Source organism: Pteronotus mesoamericanus, unplaced genomic scaffold (genome assembly GCF_021234165.1).
Source record: "Pteronotus mesoamericanus isolate MK-2021 breed Mesoamerican mustached bat unplaced genomic scaffold, CSHL_Meso_final contig_32, whole genome shotgun sequence".
Classification (NCBI taxonomy): domain Eukaryota; kingdom Metazoa; phylum Chordata; class Mammalia; order Chiroptera; family Mormoopidae; genus Pteronotus; species Pteronotus mesoamericanus.
The window spans coordinates 4,193,569-4,212,867 of record NW_026555134.1 but is presented as its reverse complement, the minus strand read 5'-3'; the positions used below and the strand labels follow the sequence as shown (position 1 = coordinate 4,212,867).

General features: G+C 40.9%; 1 protein-coding gene across 1 annotated transcript; it reads left to right on the top strand.

Annotated features, from left to right (window-relative positions):
- The first annotated feature begins 1,318 nt into the window (after window positions 1–1,318).
- LOC129072458 (polyadenylate-binding protein 1-like) lies at window positions 1,319–3,402 on the top strand. Its single transcript, XM_054575938.1, has one exon. It carries the CDS (start codon window positions 1,346–1,348, stop codon window positions 3,167–3,169), a length of 1,824 nt encoding a protein of 607 aa, XP_054431913.1. The 5' UTR covers window positions 1,319–1,345; the 3' UTR covers window positions 3,170–3,402.
- Window positions 3,403–19,299: the final 15,897 nt, after the last annotated feature.

Sequence of the window (19,299 nt, the reverse complement as noted above, 5' to 3'; positions counted from 1 at the left end):
AGAGAAACATCAATGGGTTACCTCTTGCAGGTCCCCACGCCCCCAGTAGGGGACCTGGCAGGCAACCCAGGCATGTGTCCTGACTTGGTCAACCCAACATGCCGTGGTTCCGGATGAGTCCAACAGACTGAACCATACCAGTCAGGGCTGGGATTTTGGTTTGTTTGGTTTTTTCCAGTTTCATTCTTAGTTCTACTTATGTACTAGTTTTTGAAACCTGAACAAATAACTTAATCTCCCTAAGCCACCTCCTTCTCACTTATAAAATGGAAATCATACTCTATCGTGTGAAGACTAAATGAGCCAATACATATAAAAACTATGCTATACATGCTGACACATAATGTATTTGTATGCGCATGTGTCTGAATAGCTCCCTTTCATGTTTTGCTTTCTTTCTGTCCCCCAGCCAGGACTGCAACATTCAAATAATTTAGGGGTGAGGCAGGATGGGAAGAACCTACAGAAACTCCTTGACGAGTGGAATAAGGGAAACTGAGACAAAATAATTAAACAAGGCCAAAAAACTTGAGCAATTTACAATCTTCTAAGGAATCACAAAGTGGTTCCCCCCCCCACCCCCCAGCAGAACCGCCTAGGTCCAGTTTCTCTTCGATGACGTTCTTGCTGACGGTCTCTAAAAATGAAACTAATCTCTTGATGACATTCTTTAGAAATGAAACTAACCAGCCTTCACCCAGGGCGGTAAGTGCAGAGAGGGCAGAGTGTGTACTCTGGGCTTGGAACACACATTTATTTTTAAAAAACTCCAAAAAACAAAATCTTAAAATATCTTTTAACCGCTCCCACAAGTTACAAGACAGCCGCGTCTCCCCCGCCGTAGACTTTTTGTTTTTCTTCCTTTTTATCAAATAACCCGGTGAAGCAGCCGAGACCGACCCCTCCGCGGCCCGCGCAGCAGCTCCAAGAAGGAACGAAGAGACCGAGGCCTCCTCGCTGCTCGGACCGAGAAGAGACCGCCACCCTCGCTCCCCCGCTGCAGCCGACAGCCAGCGACCACCGGCAGGGGATCGACCCCGCTCTGCGGCTGTTGAGTAAGTAGCTTTATACTCCGGTTGATTTGTGTACCGCGGCGCTTGCCCCCCCCCTTCCCGCCCCCACCGCTCTTCTCCTGCCCTCCCCACCCTCCTCCTCCCCTTCCCCCCTCCTCCTCCCCTTCTCCCCTCCTCCCCTCCTCCTCCTTCCCTTCCCCCCACCCCACTCTCCTCCCTCCTCCTCCCCGTCTTTCCCCTTCCCCTTTGCAGCCCTGGCCCCGTCGCAGCACTAGCTCTCCTCTTCTTGCGGAAAGGTCGTGACCTGTGGCCCTGCGGGCAGCCTCGCGGAGATGAACCCCAGCGCCCCCAGCTACCCCACGTCCACGCTCTACGTCGGGGACCTACACCCCGACGTGACGGAGATGATGCTCTACGAGAAGTTCAGCTCGGCCGGACCCATCCGCGCCGTCCGGGTCTGCAGAGACAAGATCACCCGCCGCTCCCTGGGCTTCGGGTATGTGAGCTTCCAGCAGCAGGCGGACGCGGAGCGTGCTTTGGACACCATGAATTTTGATATTGTGAAGGGCAAGCCACTTCGCATCATGTGGTGTCAGCGAGATCCACCGCTTGGCAAAAGTGGAGTGGGCAACGTATTCATTAAAAATTTGAACAAATCCATGAACAAAAAAGCACTGTATGATACATTTTCTGCTTTTGGTAACATCCTTTCATGTAAGGTGGTTTGTGACGAAACTCGTTCCAAGTGTTACGGATTTGTACATTTTGAAACACAGGAAGCAGCTGAAAGGGCTATTGAAAAAATGAATGGGGTGCTTCTAAATGATCGCAAAGTATTTGTTGGACTATTTAAAGCTCCCAAAGAACGAGAAAGAGAACTTGGGGCTAGTGCAAACAAGTTCACCAACATTTGCATCAAGAATTTGGGAGAAGACATGGATGATGAGCACCTTAAGGATCTCTTTGGCAAGTTTGGACCTGCCTTAAATATGAAAGTGATAGCTGATGAAAGTGGAAAATCCAAGGGTTTTGGATTTGTATGCTTCGAAAGGCATGAAGATGCACAGAAAGCTGTGGATGAGATGAATGGAAAGGAACTCAGTGGAAAACAAATCTACGTTTGCCAAGCTCAGAAAAAAGTGGAACGGCAGGCAGAACTTAAGCGCATATTTGAACAGAAGAGGCAAAATAGGATCACCAGATACCAGGGTGTTAACCTTTATGTGGGCAATCTTGATGATGATATTGATGATGAACGTCTCCGAAAAGAATTTTCTTCATTTGGTACTATCACTAGTGCAAAGGTGATGGTGAAGGGCGGTCACAGCAAAGGGTTTGGTTTTGTATGTTTCTCCTCACCAAAAGAAGCCACTAAAGCAGCTACAGAAATGAATGGTAGAATTGTGGCTACCAAGCCGTGGCATGTAGCTTTAGCTCAGTGCAAAGAAGAGCACCAGGCTCTCCTCACTAACATGTATAGGCAGAGACTGGCAAGTGCGAGAGCGATGCTCAACCCCAAACTCAACCCCTACCAGCAAGCAGCTGACCCACTGACTCAGAGGCGTGCTGCATACTATCTGCCTAGCCAGATTGCTCAAAGAAGACCAAGTCCTCGCTGGACTGCTCAGGGTGCCAGACATCGTCCATTCCAAAATATGCCCAGGGCTGTCCGCCCAGCTGCTCCTGGACCACCGTGTAGTACCATGAGACCAGCTTCTTCACAGGTTCTACGAATCATAGCGACACAGCAGGTTGCTAACACATCAGCAAAGACAAAGGGTTCACGCCCTGCAGCAGCAGCTGCTGCTGTTGTCGGCGCTGTTCCACAGTACAAGCATGCTGCAGGAGTTCGCAGTGGTCCACATCTTAACACACAGCCACAAGTTACCATGCCGCAACTCCCTGTTCACCTACAAGATCAGGAGCCTTTGACTGCTCCCATGTTGGCATCTGTCCCTCCTCAAGAGCAAAAGCAAATGTTGGGGGAACGGCTCTTTTCTCTAATTCAAGCCATGCACCCTACTTTTGCTGGTAAAATCACTGGCATGTTGTTGGAGATCGAGAATTCAGAACTTCTTCATATGCTTGCGTCTCCAGAGTCTCTCCGTTCGAAAGTTGATGAAGCTGTAGCTGTACTACAAGCCCACCAGGCTTAGGAGGCTGGCCAGGAAGGAGTTAACAGTGCCACTGGCATACCTTCTCCAAGGCCCTCTTTTTTTTTTTTTTCTGATTTCCCAGTGAGCTCACTTCTTTTACTGTGACTTCTATTTCTTAGAGAGCCAAAGCAGCCAGTGCCTAGGCTCTTTCCTGTTCCTCTGTTCCTTCTTCTGTCTTAAGCCCGTCCTTTGTTTCACTTTCCCCACCTTTAATAAACATACTCTCAAAATCACCTGGGCTCCTGTTGTGAAATCTTTCCTGCATGAGGTCAAGAACCCACATGCTACCGGCAAGCCTAAAGCAGACCCCCTCTGGGTCCAGACACTGTAGAGTAATGGGCAGGACAGAAAGTGGAACTGGCTTGAAATCGTTCTTACATTGTTTCAAAGCCTCAGATGTTCAGAGGCCTTAGGTTTTGAAGTAAGCAGGAAGAGGGGGTGTATAATTTGAAGACAGTGCCTTAGAAAAACATACAGGAACAAATGCTCCTCTGGGGTACACAGAAGGTCCCCAAAGCTGAAGGAGAAGAGGGGGCCTGTGGATCCTGAGAACAGAGGTATTTACATGCTTAGTGGAAGGGGCTGAAAAGCTGGGACTCCCAAGAGGACAGCGACTGCAGAGCATCCAGCAGGGGCACCTTAGTAACTGTCACAATAGATTCCCAAGGAGGTGTAAAAGCCCCGAAGATCTGCCAAAGCCGAAGGAGTCACACACAGCCATATAGGGTCAAGGGACAACTCTGGTCATTGCCAGGACGGTTGCAGATGGCCAGACGTCCTTGGTATCACTCCATGTGACCCAGAGCTAAAGTCTCTCTCTGGGTTGGCCAGGGATAGACTGACAACACTGGTAAGTTTCACAGTAGCCCAGAGGGGTGGGGCTTGGAAATTGAAGTTAGGATTGATTAGAAGAAAATAAAGGAGTGAAGTACAACTTAATTTGTAACCCGAGATTCGCATCCCAGACACAAGCAAAAACGTGTCCTTAATGATGAAGATTTAGCTATTGATATGAAAAGGGTAGAAAAAGGAACATCCTCTGACTGGTATTTCTCAGTTCTTCCTTTATCAGTCAGTCGTATCTAATTTCAAGAATTTTGTGTCTTTCCACTGGCGTTTGTCTCCAAACATGCTAAAAATCCTTCTTATCCTCAAACCACCACCAGTTTGTCTTGATCCAACCACTTACCAAGTTCCTGTATCCTTCCTTCCTTTATTATCACATTTTTTTGTTTGCATACTCATTTATTTATCTTTTTGTTTCCCTTTTAAAAAAATTTTCTTAAATGCACCGAGGCGACATTGGTTCACATTTCTTACAACACACTTGATGTGCCCACTTTCTTAACTCCCATGAGCTGCTCAACTGATTAGAGCTTGGCTTTTATTCTCTTCCTTAAGGAAGTAGTAAAAGTAGGCCAAATCCTAACAACTTTTTGTTCTGCATCCTCTATAACCCCTGACTACCATTTAACACTGTATGCCAGTCCTTTGTCAAAAAGACTTGTGAGACCATCTGGTGAAAGAGGAATGGCATTGCACCAGGCCATTCCTCTTTCTCGCACTTCCTACTTGGATAGGAAGCTCTCATTTCTATCACAATTAGAATGCTTAATAAACCCTGATTAATTTTCTTGTTGTTACCAGATTTCTATATTCTAGTCATAGCTCCCACTGTAAACCAAAGCCAGTCATGTGCATATCTCTCCCATAAAGTTCTCTATTGTCTTCCATTCCTGTCTCTTAGCGCCCTCCGGGGGAAATCAGAGCACCTTGTATCAGGGTTATCTCTGAGGGTGACTCCTGCAGTAGCAGAATCAGCACCCCAGCACTCCTGGGAGCTTGCAAAGCCAAGCCTTGGGTCCCCGTGGAGACCTGCTGAAGGCAAAACTCTGTGGCCCAGTGATCGTGGCTCCAGGTGATTCTGATTCGCATTAACGCTGGAGGACCACTTCCCCACCGGAAGAACCTTTCTGTTCTGGCTGTGACCAGACGTGGCAGCTTCTCCTGTGTTTGAATCCTTCCTGAACCTGATGCTCCCTTCTCATGGAGCTTCTGTTCCTGCAGGTGCCAGGCGTTCAGACTGTCCTTTCCCAGCGTGTGGAATACCACATTTGCATTTTTCTTTTCTTTTTTTGGCAAATTGATGTTATTCCTTTGACATCCCTGTCAAGGGCTTTGAGGACTCTGACCTCCCTCAGGAAACACGCTTGCCCTGCCCTCCGCCAGCATTGCGTTCACACCTGTAACAGCAGTTACCGTGCTACATTTTCCTTTCCCTCTCTGTATCCCATTTTCTTCTGAAGACTGTGAGTTGCCTAGGTATATAGACTATGCTTTGTTCATTTATATCCCCCTAGCGGCCCAGTTTGCTGTTTGTCTCTCTCTTTTTTTTCCTTTTGCTCTCTCCTTACACAAGGATTTAACACAGTTGAAAAATGTTTTTGAAATGAAATATTTCTACCCAGCACCGAAATGGTAATCAAGAAGCTTGGCAACCATGACAGCTTTGTAAAGGTCTTAATCACATAGCAGAATAATCGATTTCTTACTGCTCTTTTGTCCACCTGCATCCATAAAATGGCAGTAATTATTCGAGAAGCAGGTTGATTCTTTTCATGCTCTTCCCATGTTATTCTATTTTTTATATGTCTCACTAGGCCCCTTTATACAACTTCCTATGTGACCCCAAGATTCTGACAATAAATACATATTTTCCAGGTGATTTTTATCTGCTATTCAAAAATCCTATTGTTTTAAGAGCAGATAGTTCAACTCTCTCTCTCTCAAAAAAAAAGTCTGATTTATATCCTCAAGTGAAGGCACACTGTGTGGGGGAAGGGAAGGAACTGGGCAAAGGAGACTCCATCGTTACCTCCTCAGGGTTTGGACTCTGTTTTATGGCCGCTTTTACTAAAATAGAACCCTCTTTCTTTTCTTGGATTTGATTTCATTATGATGGACATTTAGAAGAAAGAGGAAGCGGAGGAGGGAAAGGAGAAGAGGAAGAGGAGAGGAAGGAGGAGGAGGAGGAGGAGGAGGAGGAGAAACTTTACTCCAGAGAGCTTCTCATGATTTTGTTTCCAAGAAATGCCATGGTCATCTGAATGGCCAAGGTGTTGTTAGGTGGCCTGCAGAATAATTGAGGAAGTACAGTTTCTCCTCTCAAGGATCTTAATATGTTAATAACCACAATCTCCCCATGAAGGAGACTTTTTGGCACGTGTTCACTGATAAGACACCTGGATTTAGCTTACTCCATATGAAAGTATGTATTAGTTTACCCAAAATGACACCTGCTATTTGCTATTTGTAGATGAGTTTGGGGTAGTTTTGTTATTACTAATGACTCACTGCAAGTCTCTTTACCTTCCTGTAGCTTAGGGTTAAACTGTTTAGTAAATAACTTCACCAAAGCACCTAATTTAACTCAATTGTTTAAAAACTTAATACAGTTTCAACTGGTCATTGTAGTTTCACAGAGAGAATCATGTGCCTTTTTTCCTCTTGAGAAATGAAATTGAAGAATAACATCAAAATAGATTATTTTAATTACCAATAAAGTAGGTGGAAACATTTTTGATTAGTATCTAAAAAAATCAACTAATAATTTTTAAACGGACTTTTTATCTCATTACCAAGTATTTGATATTTCTTGATTGCTTCCACAGATTTATTTTATATAATGTGTAAAAACCACATCTGCAAAGCCAGAAGCACAGTGGCTTATTAAATGTAATTTTCATTGTCTTTGAAAGTGACAGATTTTTGACAAAACTCTGAGTTCACTCTTAACTATTATAGCAGTTTATTTTCCAATAACATTGTAATTCCAACTTGACACGCTGGTAAATGTGGATATTTAGTTGTGAGCTAAATCTCCAAAATCTTTAACTGTTCAATTTCCTTCACTGTGGAGAAAACTCAGGGTCAACCTGTAGCAGCTTCTTATGGAAAAGAAACAGAACTGTTACAATACTTTGAACTCTAGATAGAAAACTTCATGTGTTTCTGATGTTCCATTTCAAGATAATAACAATGGATCTATTCTTTAAGGAATACATAAAACTAAAGCTTTTTGAGCCAGTGCATCTACGAAGAGGATACATTTGGAGACCAGTTGCTTGAGGTGCTGATGTGTTGCCCATATGCCTCAATTTGCTGTAATGGGCCACTGAGGTCATATAATACAACACTTTTCTCCCTTAAGGCTTTGAAGAATCTTCTTGCCTTCTGTGTCAAAGGCAGGCAGAATCTCATCCTGCAACAAGGCTCTTCCCTTGAACTCCTTAGCCTCTCCCAATGGCCAGAAGTTGTTAACCAGCTATCATAAATCTGTCTTCCCTGAGCTATCCAAATGTTTGCTCCAAATTTTGCCTCTTATGGTGGTATATCTGTTATTATTCTGAAGCAAGAGAATGAGCAGTTTCATCCCGTATCTGTAAAGTTGTCTGTGTGGGAAGGAAAGAGCGTAGCAGTTTGTCCCCTGAAGGAAAGCCCCTACGGAAAGGCCTTGCGAAAGAGAATTTAGCCATATATCAAATTATCTCTTCCAGTATTGAAAAGAGTTCATTAAACTGAAAGATACGCAGAAATCAACAGCAGGATCTCACTCTCCTTGGTTTCTTCCCAGTTGTCCTCTCAGAGGGTAGGTTCCCTGAACTCCTGCGGGAGTGATGGTGGAGCCTTTCAGAAAGGCAGCGATATTTGGAGGGTGCATCTGCCTCTAGTGTTGTAAGATGTGTGTGAATGTTCTACTCAACAGCCTTGCTGTTTTCACCACTTGCGCCACAACCTTTGTAATTGAGCCCAGAAAGCTTGGTGGGGAATGAGAGAGCTCCTTGTGATCTTGTTTGCAAGACATACCGGGTGCATCTGAATGGCCTAGGAGCTGGGTGGCCTGCAGAAAGATGGAGAAAGTCCGCTCCTCCTCTGAAGGAACTTAATAACCACGGTCTTCCATGAGGGGGACTTACTGGTAAGTGTTCACTGATAAGGAGCCTGGAGTTAAAAATTCAAGAACCTGGCTGCAAAGAAAAATGATAAATTAGTGACAGTGGAAAAACAAAAATAAGATCCTAACATTAAGTCTTTCTGTTCTGAGTCTTGTTTTAGGAAAATGCCTCGGAGAAGTACCCATTCCTCTCCTGCATAACTAACTGGTCACAGATTTTGGGTGGATTCTGATTGACTTAGAACTACTTCCTATCACTGTTTCAGGGCTGACAAGGCTGATGGCTTAAATGAATGAAAAAATATCTATATGTTTAGCACTTAGACCAGTCGTGGCTTTAACTTGTTCATTTAGTCATTCAACACATCTTTTATTAGTCATCAGCTATGTTCTCAGTACCCTGGCTGGCACCAGGGATATTTTTTCTAGGAAACCTGAGCATTATTTTCATAATCAGAATAATGAACTAGACAGCTCACTTTATTTCTGTGGGCTACATGTTAAGGAAGTTATTGTTAAAATAGCAATCCAACCAATGCAGGCAGTTTTTGTGTCTATGAAAGCACATACCAGAGTATTAGAGAGAAGCTATTACTAAATAATGAGAGTCATTCTTTGGGAATAAGTTGATAAAACTTAATGTGCCAACACAAGAAACATCCAAACTTGTAGAGAATTTTTATTACTTTATCTGAGTCAAACTGACAAACATATATGAAGGAGCAAGGTCTCAAATGCTTAGAATAACAGTTTTGCAGTTTTTTGCATGCATTTGAAATTAAGGAGGGAACAAAAGGAAGATTACAGGGAGGTGAGGGGAAGCAAGGCAGGAATTGGATTATAGGACACTTAACAAGACTTCGTGCTCTCTTGAGGGTGGTTACTTCAAAGGTGTGTTAGCGTAGGTGCACAGAAACAATGAACAGGGCATAGCTTACTCAAGGCAAAGACAAACATTTTATGGAAGAGTTTTATGACAAAAAAAAAGTTACATGCTAAGGACATGACTACCCACAATGTCCTTGCCCAATTAGGAGGAATTCATGATCAGGTCGCCTATGAGGTTACTTTCCATAGAATCCTTGTCTATGTTCACAAATGAAGTATGCATGTAAGATTGTCAGACACTCTCCATTTGGAGCTAGATGCTAATGACCATGATTCAAGACCAACTCATTCAGATTCATTCAACCAACTACTTTGGTTGAATATTAGAATAAATTATGAAGAAAAACTGAGGAATTGCTTTCAATAATTTCATTAAAATAGGATTGATGGTGTAACGGGGCACAGCCAGGGCCCCCCAAAGGGTATTTGTAACGGGGTCCAGAGATGGGGGTGTCCAAGAAAAATGTATTCTCCCCACCCCAGGGCAGCCTGCCCTCGGGGGTGGGAGCCTTGAGAAGGGCCATTAAGAGTCATTTTGCATGTCAATAACAGGATAGCTTCACTCCTCATATGCAAAAAGGGTTATTTTGCATATCACCAAAGCTAATCAGGAAGGTTTAAAAGACTTACTACAGAATGTAACTAGAGAGGAGGAGAGACGGGGGGGCCTGCAGGAGAGAACAAGGGACACAGACTCTGGGAAACTGTGTGAAGACCACGTGGGAAGAAAGAAGGGAGAAAGGACTCTTGCTAGTGGGTCATGAGAAGGTGCCACATGGTTGGATTAAGAGCTGGAGATCGCGGCGCCGCGGTGGATGGTGCTGAGACCCGCGAGAGGCCTGCCTAGCCGAGCCCCGGACTTCTGTTCTTTTTCTTCTGAAGGACGGTACCCCTGACTGGCCTGACCGGCCTAACTGGGCAAAGGGGGGAAGGCAGGACGGTGCGTGTGCTGGTGATTGTTTTAAAGGGATTTTGAGGTTTAAGGGTGACATTTAGCCATTAATCAAACCTGTATAACTTTTGAATAAATAATTCCTTTCCTTTTCACCAAACTCTGCCATTCATAGCCATAATTCCAAGGACGGCAGACAAAGGACCCACAACCGAGGGGTCCCGGGGAAGGAGGGTGTTGCTGTTTCTGTGATAACATCTGGGCACACTCCTTGCCCCCACGGGTCCGTTTGTATGGCAACAAGGGGAGTGTGAGAAAAAATAGGATTTATACTTCTTTATTCATTATTCCACAAATTGGAAAAAAAATAACAATTGTGTTAGGAGATTATACTCCAGTAGAGGAAGATGTCTAAATCAATAAGTATACAGTAATGTATAAATTCTTAAATAGAAAACTTAAAGACTATATGGGGACATAAAAGGAATGATAAAAGCCAAAGAATGTTCTTGTTAACTGGTGATATAACATTTTTACCATTCTCTTAAATATTCCCTCTTTCCCTTTTCCAAAACAAAGAGAGGAAAAAAAAGATTTAAAAAAGAAGGCATCAGGCACCACCAGGAGTGGTTAGTTATTTTTTAGCTGTTATCTTAAACCTGGTTTTATTTTCTTTTTCTTTCCTTGCTCTTTATTTCTTTTTTAAATCCTGTTTAACTAAATGGCTTTACTTCAGTAACACCTTAGAAGGAAGGTGGAGGGGAGGGGCTACAATATCCTTTAGGCTCTAAACGGGAGGATCAAAATACGAGACCTTTGAAAAAAAGAAGTCCTGGGAAAGCCCTCAGCAACACTAAGGGGGAAATTGAATTTTCTTATTCATGTGGATGAAACTGCATTTCACAGCATTTTACTAATGGTTAATTTTGAAGGATGATGTTTTCAAATAAATTGCTCAAATGTTTATTTATTTTGTTCGAATTTTGTTTCCTAATTTAAGGATCTCTACAAAGCCACATTTATTCCAAGATCTGTATGAGGTTTTATTCTCTTATTCACATAAGTATAAAATTAGCATAAAGTTTTTATTAAATTAAGTCCAAAACTGTTTATTAAATATGGTGACTGGTTATTAATCTTGGAGATAGAAGAGAAGTTCATTAATTAGTGTTGGTCTTGGAAGAACTTACTGTCTTGTCAGGGAGAAAAGACTCATAGGAACTAATACAAGGTAGAATGTAGTCAAGTTTTGAATGTCTGTATTACTGATGTTCAGAAAATTGTGTTGACTGTTGGTTGCCATAAAAAGCCTGAAACATGTGAGTAGGAGTCAGTAGGACTGAGTATTTTTACAGGCTTTACCCTTTCTTTCCAGAATCATGGAGAAGTTTCCTAACATTTTATTGCCTTAGTGCTCTCATCTATAAAGTGAGGTATAAAGATGTCTCCCTTGTATGTGATGGAGATGAGAGCTTGCTACCCTCAAATATGCCACTTTAACATATTGATTATTTTGAGCTGAAGACAATTGAGAAACAGCAGGTGCAAGAAGAGCCCTTTGGCCTACCCTTTCTACCTGGAAGCAGGACGTCAATTTTCCCCTTGCGTGTACCAAGCGGAGCAGAGCAGCCCTCATCCATCACCAGAGATGGAGGGTAGGCACCAATGAGTCTGCATACACAAGCCTTACTAAGGTATCCATTATCTGTCATTAAGTTCCTTCATATATTGTCTAGTCACTTTCACATAATTTATCAGCCTTAGAAGCCCAAACCTAGTTTCCTCTGTCTAGTCCCTTCTCTACAATTTATTGGCTCTTGTTAAAATGGTATATAAGTTCCCTGAGTCTAACCACTTCTTTGGGTTTTTTTACTTCTTTTCTGTGAAGTCCCCTGTGCATGGAAAAATATTAACATCAATAAAAATCATATGCTTTTTTTCTTAATCTGTCTTTTGTTAGTTTAATTAACAGGTTTCCAGTCACTGAGGGTAAAGCAAGTTTTCTCTCCCCTACACTTGCTGAACATTAAATGATATACTCATAAACTCGTGAGAAATTTTTTGTTTCACCCTAATGATTTTCAACATGCCCACATGAGATTCATCTCATTCAAATATAGATATAACAACAGCTAGAAAATATTAAACTAACATTGGGTCCAGAAGTCTTTCCTGTGAGCTATTTCTTTTCAGAAAACAAGTTAATAAATGCTCAGAGTGTATCAGTTAGTGACTTCAGAGGAAGAGGAAGCCGCTATATGTAAGGTAAGAGAAGGAATTTTTTTTTTAAGATTTCATTTATTTTTAGAGAGAGGGTAAGGGAAAGAGAAAAAGAGGATAAACACTTTGGCCTGCAACCCAGGCATGTGCCATAACTGGGAATTGAACCAGCAACTTTTTGGTTTGCAGGCCAGAGCTCAATCCACTGAACCATTCCAGCCATGACAAGAACGTGTTGTTTTGCTACTGAGAAGGACAGAGTCCAGAAGAATGGAGTAAAGGTTGCAAGGAGAAAAGGAGAGACAAGCCAGCAAAACAGAAAAACAGGTGCTGCAGAGAGAAAGAGCCAGAAGAGAAACTTCTGGACGTGAGTGGTAAAAATGAACCTGGGGAAGAGGACACTGTAATAAATGATGTGTTTTTGCCCCCTCACCTCTTCAAGCAGCAGTTAAATCATATACGCTAACAAATACTTCAGTTTAACTTTTGCGAAACATGACAAAGGAGCTGTTTTATATCCAGGTCAGCGTGAGGCAGCACCTAGTAGCGCATGTGGAACAAGAGCTCAAGAAGCAGAGGAAGTCATGAGATAGTAAACTGTCCAGAAATTAGCCAACAATCTTGGAATAGCTTCGGACTTCTGCAGCAAGCTTTAACATGGGGCCCAATCTAGGTTTATCTAGGTCACCTCGGGTCAGGTGATCTCATATGGCACATGAGCTACACCCATTTGTAAAGACACCAAGAGAGAGTTCACAATGTTTTAAAGTCGGCTCCATTAGCGGGAGGTCATTTTTAACATCTAATGAAATTCCTCAGTTTAAATCCTTCAGTTTAAAACTAATAATGCTCTTCTTTGTTTACCTGTATTAACTCGGCCTTTCCTAAATCAAAGACATCCTTGTGGGTCTATTACTCCCACCTACGTGGTCCTCAGAATAGAACAATAAAGTTACTCCACTGGAGACCATGATGACACCGCATTCTTTAAGTGGAGATATGTCATAAAACTATTTTTGTACCACTCGTCTCACACAGGTAGCTTTGAGTTATAATGCACAGTTCTGTTCTTTGTGACTTCAACTATAAAGTTGTCTTGTCATTTAAAAGAAAAACAGAAAACCTTATTTGGGGAAGAAATTAATTCCCACGTCCAGTGACATTCCATCTCATTTTGGCCATTTCCTCCCTTCTTTAACTGGGATCCCCTAACTGAATTTTGCTCCACCTTCCCGATTCCTCCTCTGAGAGTCTCTGTAGTTAAAACTGGAAGTGTGCAAGAGGCTCGCATTCAGAGCAACTCCAGACGGAGCCAGCTGAGTGGCGTTAGCCCTACTGACGTAGGGAAGTTTTACCCATGATCGTCATGAGAGATGGCATTGCAATAAAGTGTTTATACAACTTCAGTGACACCAAATGCTCCATGACACTCAAAAAGACACTTCAGGGGAAAAAGAAAACATGCCATGACTAATTCATGCTCACGTTAGATGGGCTTGGGGCAGGAAGAAGTCATTATGGAGCCAATATTCGAGCAAGTCATGTTAAACACTCTTAAGAACGGAGTCCATAAGATGGATCCTTACATGTTAGTAAAATCACTAAATTTTTCCAGTCAAAGCCAGTCCTGTCAGAAGGTCTAGGTTCATTTATTTTCTTTTATAAAAAAGTTTTTTAATTGTATTTTTTAACCATTACCTTTTAGTCCCCTATATCCACCTCCGCACTGTAATGGGTTTATTTCTGTTGCGTCCTGGATCAGATCCATGAAGTTTTGACTGTGGCATGAGGAGACATCCGGGGTTTCTCATTCTGTGAAACTGACTCAACATTCACAAGTAGTATTGATGAGAAAATGATTTTATGCTTATATTCATCTAGAATCTTTCTGCATTCTAATATAATCTGTCATCAATTTGGTAAAAAGATTCAGTAAGATGTGAGGTTCCTTGCTATAGACTCTTAACTAGTCTTCCTGTTTCCAGTTTGGCCCCTTCCTAATTTAGCCTGCAGACCTATGTTAGGTTAATATTCCCAAACTATAGCTTTTATTATTTCACTTTCCTATTAAAAGCCATGAGTGAGTTCCCATTTTCGAAAGGATAAATAAAATGTAAAGTCCTTAACCCTTGTCCAGGACCCTGTGGCTTGTCTAGCCCCAACTGACTTTATGCCTATTTGTCCATGATAATGACCATTCTACACCATTCAAAGTGGTTTCCTAACAGTGTCCCATACATGCATCCTCCTTTACTTGAGACATCTTACTCATTCCTCTCAGTTGAACTATCTAAATTCTACCCAGTTCTCAATACTGAGTTAAGGTTCTATATTCTCCTGAACCTTCTTGACATTACCAAAGTTCCTTGCTCTTTCTCTTAAGACTTCTAATACTTGTCCCTGCTGGTGTGGCTCAGTGGATTGACTGCCTGCCAAAGGGTCACCAGATCGATACCCAGTCAGGACACATGCCAGTAGGGGGTACACGAGAGGCAACCACACATTGATGTTTCCCTCTCTCCCTTCTCATTTTGCTAAAATAAAATCTTTAAAAAAAAGATTTCTAATTTTCTCATTGACTTGATGCTATTTACTACTTTATGTGATATTCTTTACCTAAAGAAAGGGGTTATTAATTACAGCTATCTTCAGGCAATGGAATCTCTTTCAGGAAGGTAGAACTATTTATTTTAGCAGATCAAGAATATAGATTTATATACTGTTTGCCTAATATTTTAGTGATGACTGAGTTGTAAGGTTGTAGAACAAAGGTTACTTTGTTCTGTGGATTGCTGTTGCTTGAGTGGACCTGTTCAGTTAACTTTGACATCATTTGCTACCTGTTTTTCTTTCCTTGCATGCATAAAATTATTTCATGTGTTACCTGAGAGAATGATGTTTCCAGATTATTCAGAGCGTCCTAGAAAACAAAACAAAACCGAAAGTCATAGTATACATTCAATTTTACTGGTGCATATATATTCTTGGCATTCATATTTAGGTTGCGGGAGTTAAATAATATACACAAGAATACTTTGTTCACTGTAAAGCTTTGCACAGGCACTGTGTGTGTGTGTGTGTGTGTGTGTGTGTGAGCTATTGTCAAAATGCCAAAAATGAATAACACCCCTTCACTTCTGTAGAGTAACAGCATCTTGGACCCAATTCCTACATCCTTTCTCCCTCCAAATTGGTTATGATTGCATTTCCTCTGGTTCAACTATATTTAAGTGTGAAAGAAAGAGACAGGTTGTCACTGGTCCAAATGATCAGATGTACAGGCATTTCAGGTTCTTCCCAGATAGTCTTAGGATGGGTCAAGTTTTGTGCTGCACAATGAGCAAATTCTCTCTCCTGTTCTCATGTCAGAAATGTTTCAGCTTCAGTGAGCCATTCAAGTCTCAGCTACGTTATTAGGGCTCTCTGTTTTGAAAAGGCATGAACATGATTCAAAAAATAAGTAAATAAATAAATTAATATACATGTCTCACAATTCTAAGATTTATCATCAAAATATTAAATATACAGCAAAGTAATCCACAGGAAAAAGAATATGTTATTTTTCAACACATCATTAGAACAGAATGGAGTGATATCATGAAGTCAAGAGGAGACTTTGATTTTCGAGTTGAATCTATATACTTACTGCACAAATGTGAACAACTTAAAAACAAAATCTTTAACTTGCTAAGCCACTTATTGATTTGTTCCAGTGACTACTTTCTGTGTGGCCTTTGATTTTGCTTATAATGGGCTCAGATGGCTTCTTTGAGTCACCTTGCTTCTCTGGACACATGAGGTATTTGCTGCAGGTGAGGAGGGTTGGATTAACAAGCTGTCATTTTCCATCTGCTGAAACTGGTGAGCTGTCAGCAGGAGCAGGATGTGGGGGCCACTGATGTGTTTCAGCCCGGGATGGGAAGAGAGACTTTAGGAGCTTAGTAGACAAGCAGCCTCTTTTACTTTTCTTTCAAAATAATCATATATTAAAAAAAATTATAAATTTGATCATTATCTTTATAAGAAGTGTTACCACAGTGCTTTAATGCACCACATGAAATTTTCTTTGTCAATAATCAGTGCCTAAGTATGATAATTAAGTTGATCAAACTCTGTTCTTCTGTAGCAAAAAAAAAAATTTCCTTAATCTGCACTTCTTTCTCTGAGGGTATCAGAGAAACTTAATTTTCATGTGTTTGCTCAATGTTGTCCCTGATTTAAAAAACTGGGTCAATAGAGTTGTTGGGGTTGAAATCCGCCAGCACTCAGGCTACATTTGGGCATTAGGGATATTGAATCTAGTTAGTCTCATAAGCCTCTGGGAGCAATAGCTTCCCTCCTCTTCTATTTTGGATGGCCTCATTTTGCTGGTAGACTATAAGATGCATTCCAGCTTGAGAGCTGCCTTAATTGCTTTTTAACTCTATTAGCTAACACAGTACTTTATATATACTTTAGGTCTCCAGAAACATTCGCTGTAGTTGACAATGGTAAATTATGATAAATAGTATTTTAAATTTTAGAAAAGTAGTATTTACTAAAGGAGAATTTACTATGTAACTGAGCATTGCCCCTAACCTAAGACTTTAGCTCATTTTTTCCTCATACTAATCTTATTTTACAATACAGAAATAAAGATAGGTAAGGAACTTGCTCCAGATTTAGGATAAATATATTTTATCTTAAAAGATAGACTTGGCTCAAGCTGTCACTGGAATTATCAGACTTTTTGGATCAGGTTTGATTAATGATAGCTGCATTTATTGCATTCTTAATATGGCCAAGAGCTGTTCTAAGTGTTTTAAATTTACTCAGCCTCACAACAACACAAGGTAATAAGTGGATTGTTACTTCTATTTTGAAAATTAAAAAATGCAGAAATTGGAATGCTCAGTAGCTAAGTCTCCAAGTTCCTGTAGCTAGTGAGGGCCTGTCTGGGATTTACACCATGAAGGTCGTTGGAAAGCCCCTTCTCTCAGCTGACTAAGGAACTCTCAAAAGTCAATAGTAAAAAAAAGGTAGAAAATGGGCAAAAGATATGCACAGGTACTTCCCAAAGAGAAGATGTGGATGGCAAATGAGCACATGAAAAAATATGCAGCATGATTAGCCATTGGGGAAATGCATGTTAAAGCAGTGAGCTATCACTATACACCTATCAGGATGGCTGAAATGGAAAAAACAGTGATAAGACCAAAGGCTGGTAAGAACACTAAAAAATTGTATTTCTCATACATTCCTGGTGGGAAACCAAAATGGTACAACCACTCAAAACAGTTTAGAAGTGTTTCCATGGGAATCTTTTTTTTTTTTTTTTGCAACCGTATGAATCTATTTCATAATAAAAAGTTCATGCACTCACATGTCAAACACAGTAAGATGGGAGTGGGCTGTTATTGCTTTCATCGTTTTGTTACTCTAATAAAAATGACATTGATAATGTACATATAAGAGACATGTATGATTTATTTTTAAAAAAATATTTATTTTTAGAGAGAGGGGAAGGGAGGGAAAAAGAAAGGGAGAGAAACATGGATGCGCAAGAGATACATCAATCAGTTGCCTCTCACCCCCAACTGGGGACCTGGTCCAAAACCCTGGCTGGGAATTGAACCAACAACTTTTTGGTTCTCAGGCCAGCACTCAATCCACTGAGCCACAGCTAGGGCTGTATAATTTTTTATTTTTTAAGTCTTTCTCTCTATTTGTTTCAGATTAAAATACCTAAAACTTTCTGGCAATTTAAGAGAAGAAAATATTTTTAAAATGCTAGTCAGCTTGCTGCAGCAGAGCTGTTTTTATTTGAAAAAATTCAGAGGAACCACTGGGTGGCGGTAGAGGTTTGGGTTTTTGTTCACTTGGCGTCTTGGGGTCAAGCTGAGAAAATAAGGCCAAAATGTAATTTTAGTCTTAGCAAATAAAAATCTGTAATGATAGGTATTGGTGATCTTTTAAACTGCAAATCCAATCATTAAAAAAGTCAGTGTTGGTGTAAATTTATATAACACCTACAATATTACACATTGTGAAAGACCATGCACAGAGTAAAACTTTGTAAAATAAATTGTGGGCTAACAGTCTGGGATGAAAATGAACAATTTTAGAGGAAAAGAACAATTTAGAGGAATGGCACTGAGCTCTGTGATGGCATTTGGAATTTTCTGGTTCAAAATCTTAATGGCTTTCAGAAATTCCAAGCAACTCCTTTATTTCTGCTTCCTTCTACTAATAATCACACAAAATTCAGCTGTTCCTCATTTCTTGTCTGCAAAAAGCCTTTCTCTTGGATATATAGATTACAGCAATCCACTATATGAGGCAGAGGAACAAAATTCTGCTCTTTTTCTGATACTGAGTTTCAAAATACTCAGTATCTTTTCATCTTGATAAAACCAAAAGACAATTTCCACATCACTTGCTGGATTCTCTATAAAATCTACTTGCTAGGGGTACAGTGAAACTTTAGTACCAAGGTTCAAGAGATCCTATGCTTCACAGAGGTTAGTGAGGTTAACACATTCATGTATCTTGTTCTAACTATACATCGTCAGTTATCAAGAGTATTTCTGAAGTGTTTGTTTTCATGTTACTCTTTTGTGTCATCCTAATGTCAGATGGAATAAAACAATGAATATTAGGTCTGGGACTCTTATGTAGGAGAGGCACATTCAAAATCTTATTTGAATACTCAAAATAGTTTAAAGCAAATTTCCACATGACTCAGGTATCATAATTGTTACAAAAAATTAGTCCATTTTTTTATCTGCCTTCTACAATGGCATCTAAACCTAATGGATGCTAAACATGAAGGAGGAGTGAAATGTTCATAATGAGACATCCACGGTGAGGTTGGGATGGTAATCAAATTCAGATGCTCCTCAGCTTACTGTTAACCGAAAAAGCTTAGGCTGTGATAAAGAATAAAAACATTTTATTTGAGCAAAAATAGTTGCAACTTCAGAGTTGCAGATTCAAGTAAAACCCAAATTGCACTGGACAGAACAAAGAAAAGCAGGGCTCATACAGGCAAAATCATAAATGTAATTCTTTTATGCAAATGAAGTTCTGCTTGCTAGGTTAGTAGGGATTGGTTAGTTCCAAAATGCAAATGAGGGAGGCACAATGCAAATGAGGGAGGCAAATGTGGACAAGGAAGTCAAGTCCACATGTGTCCAC